This window comes from Salvelinus fontinalis, chromosome 29, assembly GCF_029448725.1.
Source record: "Salvelinus fontinalis isolate EN_2023a chromosome 29, ASM2944872v1, whole genome shotgun sequence".
In the NCBI taxonomy this organism is placed as follows: Eukaryota; Metazoa; Chordata; class Actinopteri; order Salmoniformes; family Salmonidae; genus Salvelinus; species Salvelinus fontinalis.
In genome coordinates, this window is record NC_074693.1 from 13424357 (window position 1) to 13446610 (window position 22254).

Sequence of the window (22254 nt, forward strand, 5' to 3'; positions counted from 1 at the left end):
CTTAATTTGTGTTTAATAGGCTAAATTACACATTCTGTTAACATCTGACTCCAGATCGATCTGTTCTTTCAATTTGTAGTCTATGACATTTCAGATTTAGATATGATAATTTGTCACAAAGTAGTTTTTTAAAGTAACTTTAGTAAACTATACTTTTCTTAAGGGTAGATTTAGTGTAGCATAACTACTGCTAGTGTACGTAATTGGTAGTTTGGTAAACTATCTTTTCAGAGTAGCTTGCCCAACACTGCGTTAAACACATAATTGTTGTTAGCTTTCTGTTTCCTAAATGGTGCAATATTTGACTCCTAGAAACATCCGATCCATTTATTTGAACCGATGAGAAGCTTTGGGTCAAAACACAAGAGCTTTAGGAAAACCTGTTATAGAGTATACTATATTTCCGTCTTCAAGGTTTGCAGCACGGTAGTTCAGAGGGCCATGCTCCTCTCCCTCTATTCCACTTCTCCAGCTAAACAAACTAAATCTAGTGAAAAGAGTAGTATTAGGAAGGACCCTGTTGTTTACTTCAGAGGGCCACTGCCAACCCGCCGTGCCCCTTCTTTCTTCACTTCTCCAGCTAAACAAATAGTCTCAGCCTCCCTCAAACTTCTGTCCCTTTGAAGGTAGTACCTAACTAAAACACGCCAACGTCAACACTAGGACATTATTGTTATTTACGTCTTAAAGGTACTTCAGAGGGCCACTGCCAACCCGCCATGCCCCTCTTTCTTCACTGCTCCAGCTAAACAAATAGTCTCAGCAGTCCCAGAAGTAGTTGGGCGGAGGAGCCTCCAATCCCGGCTGCTGATTGGACCACAGGCCCCTGAATGTCTCCATTGAGTATTACAGGAGGAATTTGTGGAGACTCTCTCAATTTAATGTAAGGTCTTTATTGGCATGGGAAACACATGTTTACATTGCAAAAGCAAGTGAAGTAGATCAGGTATTCCCAAACTGTGGGAGGGGGGGGGGGGGGGGGTTACGCGCAATGCCGTCAGGGGGTACGTCAAATAAAAATGTGATTCACAATATTTTTTTTTATAATACATATTTTTTTACATTTTTTATTCTCCACATTTTCAAACAGTACATTTATTTTTTCTAACGGGGCTATACATTTGGGGTAATTTTTCTTCTCTCGCCTGTGTAGCCTCGTTTCACTACCAAAAATAAAATTAAACCATCTAGTGTTCAGCGAAATATCAACACAATGTCAAATACAGGTAGCCCAGTCATATAATGAACATCCAATCACATTAACCGTTACTCTCTCCAATACAACCCAACATTGCAGAGTTCTGTGCATCCTTTCAAGCATACCCTTCTCATTAACCTGTAGTGCGTTATTCACCATTTTCGATGAATAAATAAAGTTTTATATGTGCAATGTCTAAACAAAGAGCAGAATTATTGATTATTATTATATTATTATTTGTGCCCTGGTCCTACAAGAGCTCTTTGTCTCTTCTCACGAGCCGGGTTGTGCCAAAAATTCACACTCATTCTTATGTTTAATAAATGTATCGTGTAGTGTGTGTGGCAGGCTTACAATGATGGCAAAAAACAACATTTGAGAGTGCGCTGACCCTGGTGCTAGAGGGGGTACACAGCTGGAGGTTGAATGTTTGAAGGGGTACGGGACTATGAAAAGTTTGGGAACCACTGAACTAGATAATAAACAAAATTGAAATAAACAATATAAAAATAACAGTAAACATTACACTCACAAAAGTTCCAAAAGAATAAATACATTTTAAATGTCATATTATGTGCAAACAGTTAAAGTACAGTAGGAAAAATAAATCAACATAAATATGGGATGTATTTACAATGGTGTTTGTTCTTCACTGGTTGCCCTTTTCTTGAGGCAACAGGTCACACATCTTTCTGCTGTGATGGCACACTGTGGTATTTCACCCAATAGATGTGGGATTTGTTTTCTAATTCTTTGTAGGTCTTTGTGTCTCTCTCCCTATATATATTTCTCTCTATCTCTATCTCTCTCTTTCTATCTCTCTCTCCCCCTCGATTTCTCCTTCTATCTGCCTCGCTGTCTCCCTCTCTCTATGTCTCTCTTTCGCTCCCCCATACTTCTCCCTCTCTCTCTCTCTCTCTCTGCCTTTCTCTCTCCCTCTCTCTACCTCTCTCTCTCTGTCTCCCTTTCGCTCCCTCCCTCCCTACCTCTCTCTCTCTCTCTCTCTCTCTCTCTCTCTCTCTCTCTCCCTCTCTCTGCCTCCCTCTCTCTCTGCCTCTCCCTCTCCCTCTCCCGCTCTCTTTCTCTTTCTCTTTCTCTCTTCCATTCTCTTTTGGTCGACAGTAGAGGATGTGTGTGATTTGCTCAAACAGCTGACCACTCACTTTGCAGTCACGCACCCAACCTCCTTCTCTCTCCCTCCCTCCCTCTCCCTCTCTCCCTCCCTCTCCCTCTCTCCCTCCCTCCCACTCCCTCTCTCATTCTCTCTCTCCCTCCCTCTCACTCTCTCATTCTCTCTCTCCCTCCCTCCCTCTCCCTCTCTTCCTCCCTCTCCCTCTCTCCCTCCCACTCCATCTCTCATTCTCTCTCTCCCTCCCTCTCCCTCTCTTCCTCCCTCTCCCTCTCTCCCTCCCACTCCCTCTCTCATTCTCTCTCTCCCTCCCACTCCATCTCTCATTCTCTCTCTCCCTCCCTCTCCCTCTCTTCCTCCCTTTCCCTCTCTCCCTCCCACTCCCTCTCTCTCTCTCCCTCCCTCTCCCTCTCTTCCTCCCTCTCTCCCTCCCACTCCCTCTCTCATTCTCTCTCTCCCTCCCTCTCTTCCTCCCTCTCCCTCTCTCCCTCCCACTCCCTCTCTCATTCTCTCTCTCTCGCCCTCCCTCTCCCTCTCTCCCTCCCACTCCCTCTCTCATTCTCTCTCTCTCGCCCTCCCTCTCTCCCTCCCTCTCCCTCTCACTCCCTCTCTCATTCTCTCTCTCTCCCTCCCTCTCCCTCCTAACCTCTCTCCCTCCCTCCCTCTCCCTCCCTCTCCTAACCTCTCTCCATCTCACTCCCTCTCTCTCTCCCTCCCTCTCCCTCCCTCTCTCCATCTCTCCTTCTCTCTCTACCCCCTTCTTTCCATCCTTGTTGCGTTCCCTGTTGTACTGCGGTTGTGAACCTTGTGAACTGTTAATCCTGCTGTCAGGCAGTCAGTGGGTTCATTGGTCTGTACATCACAGGAGCCACGGTGGCAGTAAACGGCTCAGGGGAGAGGTCGGGTGTTATTGGGGGCTTTCCTCATCTGTGGGTTAATCCTGAAGTTTGGTAAGTGACTGTATTTCCTCTCTGTGGGCTAGTGAGGTGCAGGAGGAGATTAGTAGATGGCTGCATTACTCTGACTTACTGTGAACTTTGATGGTATTTCTTGTGTTAGTTACATTACATTTCATTTGGTTTCACCTCATGCTGTCACCTCATGCTGTCTGTCTGTATAGTAAATTCCTTGCAGGATATTCCTGTTATTGCCAAAGTATGGCAAATCAACATTAGACTCTTCATGCTTTTATTTGTTGCATTAACCTGAAGCATACTGTGCTTGTGACTATGGTTATGTGTATTTCAAAGAATACAAATTCACTATTTGATACTTGCTCTGCAGGACAGTGCCAGCAGGATGAGCAGGAGGGACGGACCAGCCCACCAGGCCCTAAGCCCAAACCCAGTAACGGTAACCCAGTGAGGGGAACAGGAGAGACGGACCAGCCCACCAGGCCCTAAGCCCAAACCCAGTAACGGTAACCCAGTGAGGGGAGCAGGAGGGACGGACCAGCCCACCAGGCCAAGCCGTAAGCCCAAACCCAGTAACGGTAACCCAGTGAGGGGAGCAGGAGGGACGGACCAGCCCACCAGGCCAAGCCGTAAGCCCAAACCCAGTAACGGTAACCCAGTGAGGGGAGCAGGAGGGACGGACCAGCCCACCAGGCCCTAAGCCCAAACCCAGTTACGGTAACCCAGTGAGGGGAGCAGGAGGGACGGACCAGCCCACCAGGCCAAGCCGTAAGCCCAAACCCAGTAACGGTAACCCAGTGAGGGGAGCAGGAGGGACGGACCAGCCCACCAGGCCCTAAGCCCAAACCCAGTTACGGTAACCCAGTGAGGGGAACAGGAGGGACGGACCAGCCCACCAGGCCAGGCCGTAAGCCCAAACCCAGTAACGGTAACCCAGTGAGGGGATCAGAAGAGACGGACCAGCCCATCAGGCCATAAGCCCAAACCCAGTAACGGTAACCCAGTGAGGGGAACAGGAGAGACGGACCAGCCCACCAGGCCCTAAGCCCAAACCCAGTAACGGTAACCCAGTGAGGGGATCAGGAGGGACGGACCAGCCCACCAGGCCCTAAGCCCAAACCCAGTTACGGTAACCCAGTGAGGGGAACAGGAGAGACGGACCAGCCCACCAGGCCATAAGCCCAAACCCAGTAACGGTAACCCAGTGAGGGGAGCAGGAGGGACGGACCAGCCCACCAGGCCCTAAGCCCAAACCCAGTTACGGTAACCCAGTGAGGGGAACAGGAGAGACGGACCAGCCCACCAGGCCATAAGCCCAAACCCAGTAACGGTAACCCAGTGAGGGGAGCAGGAGGGACGGACCAGCCCACCAGGCCATAAGCCCAAACCCAGTAACGGTAACCCAGTGAGGGGAACAGGAGGGACGGACCAGCCCACCAGGCCATAAGCCCAAACCCAGTAACGGTAAGCCAGTGAGGGGAACAGGTTAACCCAAAGCTAAAGCAACCCTGGCTCCCCCAGCAGCAGCCAACCAGGGACCTGTTCACCTGACACAGGAAGGATTGAAAACATAAAAATTATTCACATGAAAGAAATCCTTGTTTTTGCATTTTCATAATCGTAAATCTGCCATGACAGATTGGGATCTTCGTCAAATCTGTACATATACGTAGTACACATTAAAGGTAAACATTATGTGCACAAATCCCCAAAAAACACTCACACGTCTGAGATTTTTGATGCAATGGACAGATGTTGGTGGAGCAATGTCTACTAATGGGTGCTAATTACAAGCGTTCACAAAAGTTGTGACGAAGGCCGATGTAAAGGTTGTCAATGTTGTTCTCCTCCTCAGACGAGGAGGAGCATGGATCGGACCAAGATGCGGAGTAGGAGGTATTCATGATTTTAATGGCAAACCAACAAACACTACAAATTAACAAACGTGACTAACCTGACTAGTCCTGTGTGGCCCAAACGCTAACACAGGAAACAAACACCCACAAAACACCAGTGAAACCCTGGCTGCCTTAGTATGACTCTCAATCATAGACAAACGATACACACCTGTCTCTAATTGAGAATCATACCAGGCCGAACACAAAACCCCACATAGAAATAGAAAACATAGACTAGCCCACCCAACTCACGCCCTGACCAACTAAAACAAATACATAACAAAGGAAAACAGGTCAGGAACGTGACAGCCGACACGTAAGCTTGAATAAAAATAAGTGATACTAGCAAAAGCAGTGTGAGGGCTTCTCTTGTGTTTTAACATAATGAACACTAAAGGTAAACTGCCATGCATGTTTCTCCTCTCCTGGTTTTATACCATAGAAGGTGAACAAAGGGGAGTTCCAGCGTGTAGGGGACCATCTGAGTGTCCGGGGCCGGCGACACCAGGAAGCTGAGGTGTAAAGGGAACCCCTGTTGCGTGAGGCGTTCCTGCTTACCTGGAGGACGACGACGAGGTGAGACTCAGGTGAGACTTCGGTCCTGACGATGTGAGGGGACAGGGTGCCATGGAAACAGGCCTCCACGGCAACAAGGGCTCTCTAGAGAAAGTGGCCTGAGTCTCAATGGTGTCTTCCCTGTATAAAACTTGAATATTAAAAAAGACGTCTTGCCAGGATTGTCCAATAAAGAACAAAGATCCTATAAGTTTCTGAGTGATGGTCATTTTAAATGGGTTGTGTGTGAGAGACTCATTTCTCATCTCTGTTTGTACAGAGATGCTGTGTGTAGGCCTGTGTGACTCTGGTGAGAGGGACTCATTTCTCACCTCTCTGTTTGTACAGAGATGCTGTATGTAGGCCTGTGTGACTCTGGTGAGAGGGACTCATTTCATACCTCTCTGTTTGTACAGAGATGCTGTATGTAGGCCTGTGTGACTCTGGTGTGAGGGACTCATTTCTCACCTCTCTGTTTGTACAGAGATGCTGTATGTAGGCCTGTGTGACTCTGGTGAGAGGGACTCATTTCTCACCTCTCTGTTTGTACAGAGATGCTGTATGTAGGCCTGTGTGACTCTGGTGAGAGGGACTCATTTCTCACCTCTCTGTTTGTACAGAGATGCTGTATGTAGGCCTGTGTGACTCTGGTGTGAGGGACTCATTTCTCACCTCTCTGTTTGTACAGAGATGCTGTATGTAGGCCTGTGTGACTCTGGTGAGAGGGACTCATTTCTCATCTCTCTGTTTGTACAGAGATGCTGTATGTAGGCCTGTGTGACTCTGGTGTGAGGGACTCATTTCTCACCTCTCTGTTTGTACAGAGATGCTGTATGTAGGCCTGTGTGACTCTGGTGTGAGGGACTCATTTCTCACCTCTCTGTTTGTACAGAGATGCTGTATGTAGGCCTGTGTGGCTCTGCTGTGAGGGACTCATTTCTCATCTCTCTGTTTGTACAGAGATGCTGTATGTAGGCCTGTGTGGCTCTGGTGTGAGGGACTCATTTCTCACCTCTCTGTTTGTACAGAGATGCTGTATGTAGGCCTGTATGACTCTGGTGAGAGGGACTCATTTCTCACCTCTCTGTTTGTACAGAGATGCTGTATGTAGGCCTGTGTGACTCTGGTGAGAGGGACTCATTTCTCACCTCTCTGTTTGTACAGAGATGCTGTATGTAGGCCTGTGTGGCTCTGGTGAGAGGGACTCATTTCTCACCTCTCTGTTTGTACAGAGATGCTGTATGTAGGCCTGTGTGACTCTGGTGAGAGGGACTCATTTCTCACCTCTCTGTTTGTACAGAGATGCTGTATGTAGGCCTGTGTGACTCTGGTGTGAGGGACTCATTTCTCACCTCTCTGTTTGTACAGAGATGCTGTATGTAGGCCTGTATGACTCTGGTGTGAGGGACTCATTTCTCACCTCTCTGTTTGTACAGAGATGCTGTATGTAGGCCTGTGTGGCTCTGGTGAGAGGGACTCATTTCTCACCTCTCTGTTTGTACAGAGATGCTGTATGTAGGCCTGTGTGGCTCTGGTGTGAGGGACTCATTTCTCACCTCTCTGTTTGTACAGAGATGCTGTATGTAGGCCTGTGTGGCTCTGCTGTGAGGGACTCATTTCTCATCTCTCTGTTTGTACAGAGATGCTGTATGTAGGCCTGTGTGACTCTGGTGAGAGGGACTCATTTCTCACCTCTGTTTGTACAGAGATGCTGTATGTAGGCCTGTGTGACTCTGGTGAGAGGGACTCATTTCTCACCTCTCTGTTTGTACAGAGATGCTGTATGTAGGCCTGTGTGACTCTGCTGTGAGGGACTCATTTCTCACCTCTCTGTTTGTACAGAGATGCTGTATGTAGGCCTGTGTGGCTCTGGTGTGAGGGACTCATTTCTCACCTCTCTGTTTGTACAGAGATGCTGTATGTAGGCCTGTGTGGCTCTGGTGTGAGGGACTCTTGTTTCTTCGTGTTTGTACAGGACCCGTGCGGCATGACCGGTACGGCACCCCGACCCTGTCCAACTCTACCGGAGAAAAACCTTCCCCATGTACTGTGAAGACAGGGACTGCAGGAAGGAGTACGACAAGGCTGTCAAAGTCTTTTGTCTTCTTCCCTGGTACTAAATACTGCCTCCTGACATAGGAGTTGTTACCATGGCTACGTCCCAAAAGTCACCGTAGTTTCTACGTAGTGCACTACATTTGACCAGGACCCATAGGCCCCTTCCTTGATCAAAGAAGTGCATTACATTAGGGGTTTGGGAATAGGATTAACTTTGAGACACAAGCCCATGTAATCACCTACAGCTTCTGAGTCCCTAATAGCACCCTATTCCCTATTCCCATAGGACTCTGTTCAAAAGTAGTGCATTATATAGGGAATAGGGCGCCATATGAGCCCCCCCCCCCCGGGACATAGATTTTTCTATTGTGTTATTGACTGTATGTTTGTTTATGTGTAACTCTGTGTTGTTTGTGTCTCACTGCTTTGCTTTATCTTGGCCAGGTGGCAGTTGTAAATGAGACCTTGTTCTCAACTCTTCTACCTGGTTAAATAAAGGTGGAAAAAAAAAATATATTAAATAAGTGGAGCTGTTCATACTCTCCTCCTCCTACTATGAGGTCATCTAGCTGAGGACCAATTGGCCGACAGTACCGCCCCTGTCTGTTGACATCACCTGATTCCAAGGTGAGTTCAGAACACATCTGGAGGGATTAGATTAGATAATACAGAATGACCCATTTTGAAACAGACCTTTTTGCTTAGAAAAACTTTACTTAACAGCTATAGAGGTCTATAATGCATTGTGACACAGGTATAATACATTATAAGACTCGTCAGAAGCACATTTGACCGTGCTTTACTATCATCTCATAATATTCTACAATACGGTACCATTTATTTGACGTGGGGGGGGGGGGGGGGGGGGGGGAATACACCCAACCCTATTCCTGTAGCCATTCTACGTCACCTTATATATATGCCAGGTTAAATAAATTGTATTGTAGATAGGGGGGAGAAATAGAGAGGGGGTTGAAATTGAGAGGGGGAGAAATAGAGAGGGGAGAGAGAAATAGAGAGGGGAGTGAGAAATAGAGAGGGGGGGGAAATAGAAAGGGGGAGAAATAGAGAGGGGGGGAAATAGAGAGGGGGAGAAATAGAGAGGGGGGGAAATAGAGAGGGGGAGAAATAGAGAGGGGGGGAAATAGAGAGGGGGAGAAATAGAGAGGGGGGGAAATAGAGAGGGGGGAGAAATAGAGAGGGGGGGAAATAGAGAGGGGGGGAAATAGAGAGGGGGGGAAATAGAGAGAGGGGGAAATAGAGAGGGGGGGAAATAGAGAGGGGGAGAAATAGAGAGGGGGGGAAATAGAGAGGGGGAGAAATAGAGAGGGGGGGAAATAGAGAGGGGGAGAAATAGAGAGGGGGGGAAATAGAGAGGGGGGAGAAATAGAGAGGGGGGGAAATAGAGAGGGGGAGAAATAGAGAGGGGGGGAAATAGAGAGGGGGGGAAATAGAGAGGGGGGGAAATAGAGAGGGGGAGAAATAGAGAGGGGGGGAAATAGAGAGGGGGGGAAATAGAGAGGGGGAGAAATAGAGAGGGGGGAAATAGAGAGGGGGGGAAATAGAGAGGGGAGAGAGAAATAGAGAGGGGAGAGAGAAATAGAGAGGGTGTCACGTTCCTGACCTGTTTTCTGTTTGGTATGTGTTTAAGTGGTCAGGGCGTGAGTTTGGGTGGGTAGTCTATGTTATATGTTTTCTATGTTGGGTTAATGGGTTGCCTGGTATGGCTCTCAATTAGAGGCAGGTGGTTTTCATTTCCTCTGATTGAGAGCCATATTAAGGTAGGTTGTTCTCACTGTTTGTTTGTGGGTGATTGTTCCTGTATCAGTGTATTCCACATGGTACTGTTTCGTTTGTCCGTTCGTTTAAGGTAGTCTGTTCCTGTTCTTGCGTCCTTCGTCTATATGTAAGTTCGTTTGTTTCAGGTCTGTTGCCTTCGTTTCTTGTTTTGTAGTTTGTTCTAGTGTTTTGTCAGTGTTTCGTCTGTTTGTAATAAAGTCAGTATGTATTCATCACCCGCTGCGCCTTGGTCCGTTAATACACCACCAGACGAACGTTAGGGGGGAGAAATAGAGAGGGGGTGAAATAGAGAGGGGGAAGAAATAGAGAGGGGGAAGAAATAGAGAGGGGAGAGAGAAATAGAAAGGGGGAGAAATAGAGAGGGGGAGAGAAATAGAGAGGGGAGAGAGAAATAGAGAGGGGGGAGAAATAGAGAGGGGGAGAAATAGAGAGGGGGGAGAGAAATAGAGAGGGGGAGAAATAGAGAGGGAGAGAAATAGAGAGGGGAAAATAGAGAGGGGCTTACTATAGTGGATTTTTGTTTGGTTCAGGTGTATCAGAATCAAATAAAAAGTCCAGGAATCTTTAACAGTCAATAGTTTGTTCACTTAAATTCTGTGGTAAAAGTGGGTTTGCATGAAACTCTCCAAAATGAACAAAACATTTTTTTATGACATTTTAATCTGAGGGGAGAGAGAAATAGAGAGGGGAGAGAGAAATAGAGAGGGGGAGAAATAGAGAGGGGAGAAATAGAGAGGGGAGAGAGAAATAGAGAGGGGGAGAAATAGAGAGGGGAGAGAGAAATAGAGAGGGGGAGAAATAGAGAGGGGGGAGAGAAATAGAGAGGGGGAGAAATAGAGAGGGGGAGAGAAATAGAGAGGGGAGAAATAGAGAGGGGAGAGAGAAATAGAGAGGGGAGAGAGAAATAGAGATGGGGAGAAATATAGAGGGGGAGAAATAGAGAGGGGGGAGAGAAATAGAGAGGGGAGAGAGAAATAGAGAGGGGGAGAAATAGAGAGGGGGAAGAGAAATAGAGAGGGGGAGAAATAGAGAGGGGGGAGAAATAGAGAGGGGGAGAAATAGAGAGGGGAAGAAATAGAGAGGGGAAAGAGAAATAGAGAGGGGAAAGAGAAATAGAGAGGGGAGAGAGAAATAGAGAGGGGAGAGAGAAATAGAGAGGGGAGAGAGAAATAGAGAGGGGAGAGAGAAATAGAGAGGGGAGAGAGAAATAGAGATGGGGAGAAATAGAGAGGGGGAGAAATAGATAAGGGAGAGAGAAATAGAGAGGGGAGAGAGAAATAGAGAGGGGGAGAGAAATGGAAAGGGGGAGAAATAGAGAGGGGAGAGAGAAATAGAGAGGGGAGAGAGAAATAGAGAGGGGAGAGAGAAATAGAGAGGGGGGGGGAGAAATAGAAAGGGGGAGAAATAGAGAGGGGAGAGAGAAATAGAGAGGGGGAGAAATAGAAAGGGGGGAGAGAAATAGAGAGGGGGAGAAATAGAGAGGGGAGAGAGACATAGAGAGGGGTAGAAATAGAGAGGGGAGAGAGAAATAGAGAGGGGGAGAAATAGAGAGGGGGGAGAGAAATAGAGAGGGGGAGAAATAGAGAGGGGGAGAGAAATAGAGAGGGGAGAAATAGAGAGGGGAGAGAGAAATAGAGATGGGGAGAAATAGAGATGGGGAGAAATATAGAGGGGGAGAAATAGAGAGGGGGGGAGAAATAGAGAGGGGGGAGAGAAATAGAGAGGGGAGAGAGAAATAGAGAGGGGGGAGAGAAATAGAGAGGGGGAGAAATAGAGAGGGGAGAGAGAAATAGAGAAGGGGAGAAATAGAGAGGGGGGAGAAATAGAGAGGGGGAGAAATAGAGAGGGGAAGAAATAGAGAGGGAAAAGAGAAATAGAGAGGGGAGAGAGAAATAGAGAGGGGAGAGAGAAATAGAGAGGAGAGAGAGAAATAGAGAGGGGAGAGAGAAATAGAGAGGGGAGAGAGAAATAGAGAGGGGGAGAAATAGAGAGGGGAGAGAGAAATAGAGAGGGGGAGAAATAGAGAGGGGAGAGAGAAATAGAGAGGGGGAGAAATAGAGAGGGGGGAGAGAAATGGAAAGGGGGAGAAATAGAGAGGGGGAGAGATAGAGAGGGGAGAGAGAAATAGAGAGGGGGAGAAATAGAGAGGGGGGAGAGAAATAGAAAGGGGGAGAAGGAGAGGGGAGAGAGAAATAGAGAGGGGGAGAAATAGAGAGGGGGGAGAGAAATAGAGAGGGGGAGAAATAGAGAGGGGAGAGAGACATAGAGAGGGGGAGAAATAGAGAGGGGAGAGAGAAATAGAGAGGGGAGAGAGAAATAGAGAGGGGAGAGAGAAATAGAAAGGGTAGAGTTACATGTTTACATCAGCCATTTATCATGTACAGTTTTGAATTTTTTTCTTTTTTATTTCACCTTTATTTATTAACCAGGTAGGCTAGTTGAGAACAAGTTCTCATTTACAATTGCGACCTGGCCAAGATAAAGCAAAGCAGTTCGACACAAACAACAACACAGAGTTACACATGGAATTGTCACGTCCTGACCTTAGTTCCTTTTTTATGTCTCTATTTTAGTTTGGTCAGGGCGTGAGTTGGGGTGGGCATTCTATGTTTTGTTCTGTGTGTTTATATTCTATGTTGTAGGTCTAGGTTTTCTGTTTCTATGTGTTTGGCCTGGTATGGTTCTCAATCAGAGGCAGCTGTCTATCGTTGTCTCTGATTGAGAGCCATACTTAGGTAGCCTGTTTTCCCACTGATTTGTGGGTAGTTGTTTTCTGTCTTTGTATTAGTTACCAGACGGAACTGTTTCGGTTGTTCTTTGTTTGTTTATTTTGTATTTTAGTGTTCAATGCATTTTAATAAAATGACGAACACTTACCACGCTGCACATTGGTCCGATCCTTCCTACTCCTCCTCAGACGAAGAGGAATGCCGTTACAGGAATAAACAAAACATACAGTCAAAAATACAGTAGAACAAAGATACACAGTAAGATACATGTTTTACTAGCTTCAACACAGATCTAGGAGGAAGAACAACAACCAAACAAATGACAAAGCACTTACCATCAAACAGAAATAATAATAAGAATCCTCCTCACCGGGAAGTCCAGCAGCAGGACCCACAAGTCTATTGGTTTCAGTGTCTGGAGTGAGCTTAAATACTACAATGTAAAAGTCTCATGTTCTACTATGTCATTTATCATAGACGTCTGTATAGGGGGGGGTGGGGGGGGGGGTCTTGGTTGATTCAGGATAGAGTGGGGTTGGGGGATGTTTCCCCAGCCAGTGATTTATCCTAGGGGTTACATGGCCAATGAGACCTCAGGAGTTACCAGGGGTGGGAGAAGGTGAGAATGGCCCTGTGAAGGAGATAGGGTAGGAAGGGGGTGTATGAATGAACCTAACCAAGACACATTAGCAAACTGATAATCTGGCAATTACCTGGCCTATTGAGAAACAGCATGGGGTCAGAACAGCCCACCTGATCGTCAGCTGGCCTATTGTGATGCTGAGTAGAATGGGACAGGAACAGACAGAAAGGAGAGATGATAGAAGTTGTATCCCCTATTCCCTATAGGTCTCTGGTCAGAGGGATTCTATTCCCTATAGGACTCTAGTCAGAGGGATTCTATTCCCGATAGGACTCTGGTCAGAGGGATTCTATTCCCTATTGGACTCTGGTCAGAGGGATTCTATTCCCTATAGGACTCTGGTCAGAGGGATTCTATTCCCGATAGGACTCTGGTCAGAGGGATTCTATTCCCGATAGGACTCTGGTCAGAGGGATTCTATTCCCTATAGGACTCTGGTCAGAGGGATTCTATTCCCGATAGGACTCTGGTCAGAGGGATTCTATTCCCTATAGGACTCTGGTCAGAGGGATTCTATTCCCTATAGGACTCTGGTCAGAGTTAGTGTACTCCATAGGCAGGGTTGGGTAGGTTATTTTTCCCAGTTAAAGGAAAACTCCACTCAAAAAACTGTCTTTTGGTATTTGTTTCATTCGTCCATCGTTGATACAAATCAAATCACATTTTAATTTGTCACATGCGCCGGTGTAGACCTTACTGTGTAATGCTTACTTACAAGCCCTTAACCAACAAAACAGTTCAAGAAATAGAGTTTAGAAAATATTTACTAAATAAACTAAAGTAAAAAATAAAATAAAAAGTAACACAATAAAATAACAATTAGGAGGCTATATACAGAGGGTACCGGTATTGAGTCAATGTGCAGGGGTTAAAGGTTAGTCGTGGTCATTTGGTAAAGTGTCTATGAATAGATAAGATACTGCAGTAGCAGCAGTGTAAAAACAAAGGAGGGGGGGGGGTGTAAATAGTCTGGGGGGCCATTTGATGACTTGTTCAGCAGTCTTATGGCTTGGGGGAAAGAAGTTGTTAAAGAGTCTTTTGTTAAGGAGCCTTTTTTCAATCAAGTTTTCAAAACGTTTTCAACTTTCAAAATACAGAACATTTAGCATCATAGCATTTCACTGTAAGGTCTATACTACACCTGTTGTATATGGAGCATGTGACAAATAAACATTTGATTTGATATGATGCAAAATGCAGCATCATATGGTGACATGGTGACCATGGTGATAATGGTGACCATGGTGATAATGGTGACCATGGTGATAATGGTGACCATGGTGATAATGGTGACCATGGTGATAATGGTGACCATGGTGATAATGGTGACCATGGTGATAATGGTGACCATGGAACCCAATGTCACGTAACAGGCATAATAATTCCACAATAGAATCCTGCTATTAAATATACTGCATTTGGATTTGAATCTTAGCCTACCTCTTTTACTACTGCCTAGTGGCAGACCTAGTAAATACAAGTCAATACAGAGGTATTTTTGCCATGTAGGCAGAACAATGAGGTAGAGACAGCCACAAGAACAGACAGAAACTAATTCAAGCCTGGGCAACAGAGTGTTTTCAACATTTTATTTGTAAAACTTATCAAACTATGGTATGTTGATAGTACAGACTAGGAAATGATGCACATTCACATTTGATAACAAAACAATAGTTTGGTCAAATTTATACAAAGTGAAAACGTCTAATAAAAGTTAGTTTGGTAAAAAGATAATTTTCGCCTTTCAAACCAAAGACACCAGTTAAGACTGCTCCCTGGATAACAACCATTTATCAAATAGTTCACAATCTGTACGTGCCACAAGGTCATCTCAGATTAGAGGGTACGGATGTCTAGTAAGCTCCTCTAGTTGATCTGTTAGCAGTAGAGCTGGGACCAGGCACTGAACCCTCCCTCCTGAAGGGATACTTCTCTCTCCGTCTCTCCTCTCTCTCTCCGTCTCTCTTCTTTCTCTCCGTCTCTCCTCTCTCTCTCCGTCTCTCCTCTCTCTCTCCGTCTCTCCTCTCTCTCTCCGTCTCTCCTCTCTCTCTCCGTCTCTCCTCTCTCTCTCCGTCTCTCCTCTCTCTCTCCGTCTCTCCTCTCTCTCTCCGTCTCTCCTCTCTCTCTCCGTCTCTCCTCTCTCTCTCCGTCTCTCCTCTCTCTCTCCGTCTCTCCTCTCTCTCTCCGTCTCTCCTCTCTCTCTCCGTCTCTCCTCTCTCTCTCCGTCTCTCTCAGTTCCTTGTTGCGTGGAAAAGGCCCCAGCGTTGGTCCCCAGTGTTGCAGCGTTGTAGTTTGTCGCTCCAGCCGTTGACTATGGCCAGGAAGTCTTCCTCTGAGAACTCCTAGGAAAAGACCCAAGATACAGGATAACATGGGTTTAACAGTCTAACAAAGTATCAACATGAATCAAAATCAAATCAAATTGTATTTGTCACCTGCGCCGAATACAACAGGTGTAGTAGACCTGACAGTGAAATACTTACTTACAAGCCCTTAACCAACAATGCAGTTTTTAGAAAAATAAGTGTTAAGAAAGCATTTACTGGGGCCTCCTGTGTGGGGCAGCGGTCTAAGGGCTAGAGTGCTAGAGGCGTCACTACAGACCCTGGTTCGATCCCGGGCTGTGGTGCAGCCGGACGCGACCGGGAGACCCATGAGGCGGTACACAATTGGCCCAGCATCGTCCGGGTTAGAGGAGGGTTTGGCCTGCTGGGATGTTCTTGTCCGTCGCGCTCTAGCGACTCCTTGTGGCGGGCCGGGCGCATGCACGTTGACTACGGTCGCCAGCTGTACGATGTTTCCTCCGACACATTGGTGCGGCTGGCTTCCGGGTAAAGTGAGCAGTGTGTCAAGAAGCAGTGCGGCTTGACGGGGTCGTGTTTCGGAGGAAGCATGGCTCTCGACCTTCGCCTTTCCTGTGTCCGTACTGGAGTTGCAGCAATGGGACAAGACTGTAGCTACCAATTGGATATCACAAAATTGGGGAGAGAAAAGGGGTAAAAAGTCAACAATAGCGAGGCTATATACAGGGGGTACCGGTACAGAGTCAATGTGGAGGCTATATACAGGGGGTACTGGTACAGAGTCAATGTGGAGGCTATATACAGGGGGTACCGGTACAGAGTCAATGTGGAGGCTACATACAGGGGGTACCGGTACAGAGTCAATGTGGAGGCTATATACAGGGAGTACCGGTACAGAGTCAATGTGGAGGCTATATACAGGGGGTACCGGTACAGAGTCAATGTGGAGGCTATATACAGGGGGTACCGGTACAGAGTCAATGTGGAGGCTATATACAGGGGGTACCAGTACAGAGTCAATGTGGAGGCTATATACAGGGGGTACCGGTACAGAGTCAATGTGGAGGCTATATACAGGGGGTACCGGTACAGAGTCAATGTGGAGGCTACATACAGGGGGTACCGGTACAGAGTCAATGTGGAGGCTATATACAGGGGGTACCGGTACAGAGTCAATGTGGAGGCTATATACAGGGGGTACCGGTACAGAGTCAATGTGGAGGCTATATACAGGGGGTACCGGTACAGAGTCAATGTGGAGGCTATATACAGGGGGTACCAGTACAGAGTCAATGTGGAGGCTATATACAGGGGGTACCGGTACAGAGTCAATGTGGAGGCTATATACAGGGGGTACCAGTACAGAGTCAGTGTGGAGGCTATATACAGGGGGTACCGGTACAGAGTCAATGTGGAGGCTATATACTGTGGGTACCGGTACAGAGTCAATGTGGAGGCTATATAGAGTGGGTACCGGTACAGAGTCAATGTGGAGGCTATATACAGGGGGTACCGGTACAGAGTCAATGTGGAGGCTATATACAGGGGGTACCGGTACAGAGTCAATGTGGAGGCTACATACAGGGGGTACCGGTACAGAGTCAATGTGGAGGCTATATACAGGGGGTACCAGTACAGAGTCAATGTGGAGGCTATATACAGGGGGTACCGGTACAGAGTCAATGTGGAGGCTATATACAGGGGGTACCGGTACAGAGTCAATGTGGAGGTTATATACAGGGGGTTAGTCGAGGTAATTGAGGTAATATGTAGTAGAGGTAAAGTGACTATGCATACAGTGGTTCTTCCTTTGAAAGTTGCTGCGTTCTGCAGAACAGCTTGCTGGGTGCCGCACAATTCTATGGCACAAAGTGTCAGCCATTGTTGCCATGGTAGTTAGTGCTAGTAAGCCCACCAGAGCGCATCTTTGAGAAGCCAAGTTATTAAATATCTCATTAATTTGTGCTTGTCATCATACAGCATACAAGTCATTCATGTCTTTAAATACAGTCAAGCGTTTTACTTCTAAAACTAAATAGCAAAAGGAGCCTTGATTCATTTATTTTTTACATTTATTTACATTCATTTACATTACATTCACGGCTAAGACCATTTAATTCATGAATTCATTTGACTATTTTTTAAATATTGGCTGTACTAGAGACTTAATTATTTTTTTAGTTAGAACAGACTGTATGTGATAGATCGTTAGAAATGGAGCTTCATTAATACTGTGTACATTTAAAGTCCCTAAACTCGGCAAGAGTCTATTGTCCTGCTGACAGCCCATCAAGCGTGAATGGTAACTGTGTTAAGGGTGGAGTTAGGGGCGGGGTGGAGTTAGGGGTGGGTGGGGTTAGGGGCGGGGGGGAGTTAGGGGCGGGTGGAGTTAGGGGCGGGTGGAGTTAGGGGCGGGGTGAGGAGTACTGGAAAGGCGTGACTCCAGGTTTCAACAGACCATAAGTACACAGCAGATCGCCGATTGTCCTCACTTTGATTATGCTGTAACAACATACCGTAGCTCCAAGACCAGGATCTCTATTCATTTAAGTAGAGCAGATTAGAGCTTTCAGGAGGAACGGAAAATCTACTGGAGACATTTCAACAATACTGGTAGACTTGGGGATTTTGGTCACGGACAGTGCTATTCGCTATCATCAGATGCCTGTGCTACGCCGAACACGAAATTCCAGGAAAATGAACAGGTACAAGTAGGCTACAATACTGTAAAGTAGGCCTAATAATGCTTAAAAACAATGCTTCAACTAATCTGCTCTTTATTGTCGGCTGCACATTTTTTTTTACATTGTATTCAATTTCCAGCGAGACTCTTCAAGCCATCGATCCACTGATGGCTGGTGATGATAATAATATATCGACAAATGCCATGTGGAATCTGCTGGAAACACAGCAAGGCAAAAAAAACGTTCTAAGCATAGTCATGAGACAGTTGCAGAAACTTCAGTGGGCTTATGGAACGGCTCGGTAAGACATGCTTTATATATATACATATATTATAATATATATATTTTTCAGAACATTAACCTCGTGTTCTCTTGTTTTGTACTGTTCTGTAGTTTCAACACAAGAATTCGTCTGACAAACAAACAACATCGCATGGTGCAGGCCTATGCGTGGATCAATCCGCTCAAACTCCAAGTGTGGAGAGCAATTCGTCGCCAGGGTACAGGCCCATATTTGATTTTTGATGGTAAGTTGAACTATTTACAAAGCAAAAGGTACATCAAATATTGTAGCCTACACCTCATGGACTTGCTACGTGTTCCACAATAATTGCCTCCACGGCTTGAGGTTTCATTGAGGAAGAAATCATCAAGAGCTATGCTGGGCCCTATGTCAGAGAGGTGTTTCTGGGACCACATCGATCCTTTCAAGGTAGGATAATAACAACATTTTATTATGTTTAGGCCTATTTGCATGTATTTCAAGTGTTGTACCCAATGTTGGCTGTTTGGATAAAAATATATATTTTTCTTCTTCTCCAAATGCAGACAATCACCCAACACACACTGCCGCACGGGTTTGCATTGCAAATGAGGGCATCAACTGGTTCGAGACGCCAGCAGAGTAAGTAGACATTTATGTAGTTAAATAAAAGGCCTACAACACTTTTAACAGCACATTACTCAACACGACTGAGACTCATGTCGCCTACAGTTTTTCAAAAAAAATGTTGTTTTAATCTCTGCATGTAGGTCTCCTGATTTAAACCCCATCAAACTGGTTTGGCGTCAACTGAAAACATTCATCCGTGACTCTGCCAAGCCGACAAGCAAAGGTGAACTGGTGAAGGCCATCAAGACGTTTTGTTTTGAGAAACTAACGATACAACGATGCAACAAATACATTGATCATCTCAGCAAGGTTTTACCCATCGTCGTGGAGCTGAAGGGAAGTGCAACTAAAATGTAGCTGAGATGTGCAGTAATTGAAACATCTGCATTTTAAAAGTCTTTTATCTTTATTTTATGAACAAAAGCATAAAGATGTTGATGAACCAAAAACTGTACAGTATATCCTTTATCCAACATTTTGCGGTTGCATGAGGTTTTGAGTTAGAAATGTCAGACTTTAGAGTACTTAAGCATCGAATACATTGCAAGTTGGGGGGATTTTCACACCTACAGTAGCCGGGCTATTAACTGACCATTTTGTAAATAAATGGAGGTATGAAGAGTCTATTGTCCTGCTAATAGTTCATCGAAACATTGTCTAACAGAGTTCACGACCTGCTACACTTGGAAAAACAAGTGGTTTTGAAAACATGTTTTCAAAATGCCTCCAGCTGTCATCATCATTACGTCATCATTGCATCATCATCATGTAAATAAAAAGCAGCATCTGAAGTGGTACAAATATATTATTGAATTCACTCCAAATCAAATATATTATTGAATTCACTCCAAATCAAATATATTATTGAATTCACTCCAAATCAAATATATTATTGAATTCACTCCAAATCAAATATATTATTGAATTCACTCCAAATCAAATATATTATTGAATTCACTCCAAATCAAATATATTATTGAATTCACTCCAAATCAAATATATTATTGAATTCACTCCAAATCAAATATATTATTGAATTCACTCCAAATCAAATATATTATTGAATTCACTCCAAATCAAATATATTATTGAATTCACTCCAAATCAAATATATTATTGAATTCACTCCAAATCAAATATATTATTGAATTCACTCCAAATCAAATATATTATTGAATTCACTCCAAATCAAATATATTATTGAATTCACTCCAAATCAAATATATTATTGAATTCACTCCAAATCAAATATATTATTGAATTCACTCCAAATCAAATATATTATTGAATTCACTCCAAATCAAATATATTATTGAATTCACTCCAAATCAAATATATTATTGAATTCACTCCAAATCAAATATATTATTGAATTCACTCCAAATCAAATATATTATTGAATTCACTCCAAATCAAATATATTATTGAATTCACTCCAAATCAAATATTGCACATAATACCTGATGCATTTTTCTTTTGGGGCAAATCTGTTCTGTGATATTGAGTTAGCAATGTTGTTCATTGTAACCACAATGTCAAAAATAATTAAACACACACACAACATGAGCAGATTAACTTGGTCAAAAAGGTCAAAACATGTATTCATTAAAGCCTATCAGAAAGAATGTTGCTTGTTTATTTTAGATCCAAAGCCATTAATGAGTAAATCACTCGGCTTGCTGACAAAGCCTCGCTGGACTCTCTTTCATTCAGTTTTTTCTTCACCTCAGCAAAGAAGGACTCTGTGTTTCAGAAACTCACTTTGGTTTTCATTAAGTTAAAATAATCCATGCTATGGGAGGGGGGAATTACAAATTTGTCCGTAGTATTAAAATCAACAAAATGTCGGCCTTTAAATGCTTTATTATCCAAATGTTTAAAGTTCGCGTGGGCGACGGAGAAACAAAATGGTGCAATGTGGCAGAGTGATGCGGGCGCTAGAGATGGGGGTCTGGGTAGGTGTGATGTAGTTGTCGTTTGGATGTGTATGTTTAGTATTGTCTAAAAATATAAAATAGAGAAACCAAAAGCCCACCTTGCCTATTTTTCCAGCTCATTTTGTTGTTGCCTGATGCAGGACTCTGCCGTTATCTGACCTCTTTCGTATTGATCGAGTCAATGGTACTTGCTTGTAAGCAGGAATCAGGAGGATTGAGTTATCGTCAGATTCGCCAAATGGATGGTGAAAGAGAGCTTTGTACGCATCTCTGTGTGTAGAGTAAAGGTGGTCCAGAGTTTTTTCCCCCTCTGGTTGCACATATATCCCTGTGGCGCTAGGCTAGGCTATGCTAGTCAGCGTTTCTGGTGACAATGATCTTGGATCCGGGATGGGTGGTTCAGAGAGGATTTATTAACATGCTGGTAGAAATGAGGTAAAACGGATTTAAGTTTGCCTGCATTAAAGTCCCCGGCCTCTAGGAGGGCCGCTTCTGGATGAGCATTTTCTTGTTTGCTTATGGCCTTATACAGCTTGTTGAGTATGGTCTTGGCGCCAGCGTTGGTTTGTGGTGGTAAATAGACAACTACGAAAAATATAGATGAAAACTCTTGTTGGTAAATAGTGTGGTCTACAGCTTATCCTGAGATACTCTACCTCAGGAGTGCAAAACCTCAAGACTTCCTTAATATTTGATTTTGTGCACCAGCTGTTATTGACAAATAGACACAGACCACCTCCCCTTGTCTTACCAGACGTAGCTGTTCTGTCCTGCCGATGCACGGAGGAGCCATCCAGCTCTATATTATCCATGTCGTCGTTCAGCCACGACTCGGTGAAACATAAGATATTACTGTTTTTAATGTCCCGTTGGTAGGATAGTCTTGATCGGAGCTCATCCCGTTTATTCTCCAGTGATTTGCACGTTGGCTAATAGGACTGAAGGTAGAGGCGGGTTACTCACTCGCTGTCGGATCCTTACAAGGTACCCCGACCTACGACCCCGATATCTCCGTCTCTTCTTCATGAGAATAACGGGGATTTGTGCCTTGTCCGGTATCTGAAGTAAATCCTTTGCCTTCCGACTCGTTAAAGAAATCCCCGACTATTACAACTGTTTGTGTGCGTGAGAGAGGGAGGGAGAGAGAGAGAGAATGAAAGAGAGTACATGATTTACCTTAATGAACTCGTTTTTCATGGCCGCTGCTCTCTCCAGCTCTGTCTGGATCACCTGCGTGAACTGCGCTGTCCTGTCTTCGGCACGTACGTTAGAGAAACCTGCCTGCTGTAGGAACTGCAGACAGACAGTCACAGCACATGGAGTTACACAGGATAATTATAAGATATTATAACGTATGCGGTAAAAGTCAGGTCAGGGTGACATTATCGGGGTATTATCAGGTTTATGATTGGGCCTACCTTGCCGTACTGTGGTGGGGTGTAGAGAATGTAACCTCTCTGTTTGACATAGTCCTGGAACTGACGAGTCCAGGGCTTCTCTCCACAGCAGTAGTC

General features: G+C 45.1%; 1 protein-coding gene across 5 annotated transcripts in view; it reads right to left on the bottom strand.

Annotated features, from left to right (window-relative positions):
- Positions 1–14499: 14499 nt before the first annotated feature.
- Positions 14500–22254, bottom strand: part of LOC129827457 (uncharacterized) — a 41990-nt gene continuing 34235 nt past the window's right edge. For all 5 annotated transcript variants that reach the window (XM_055888332.1, XM_055888334.1, XM_055888337.1 and 2 more), the window contains 3 exons: positions 22159–22254; positions 21917–22033; positions 14500–15266 (listed from right to left, as the gene is read on the bottom strand). The exon at positions 22159–22254 is cut by the window's right edge and continues 36 nt beyond it. In XM_055888332.1, the coding sequence (XP_055744307.1) occupies positions 15156–15266; positions 21917–22033; positions 22159–22254 (324 nt within the window). In that variant the 3' untranslated portion in view covers positions 14500–15155. The remainder of the gene's footprint in view (positions 15267–21916; positions 22034–22158) is intronic.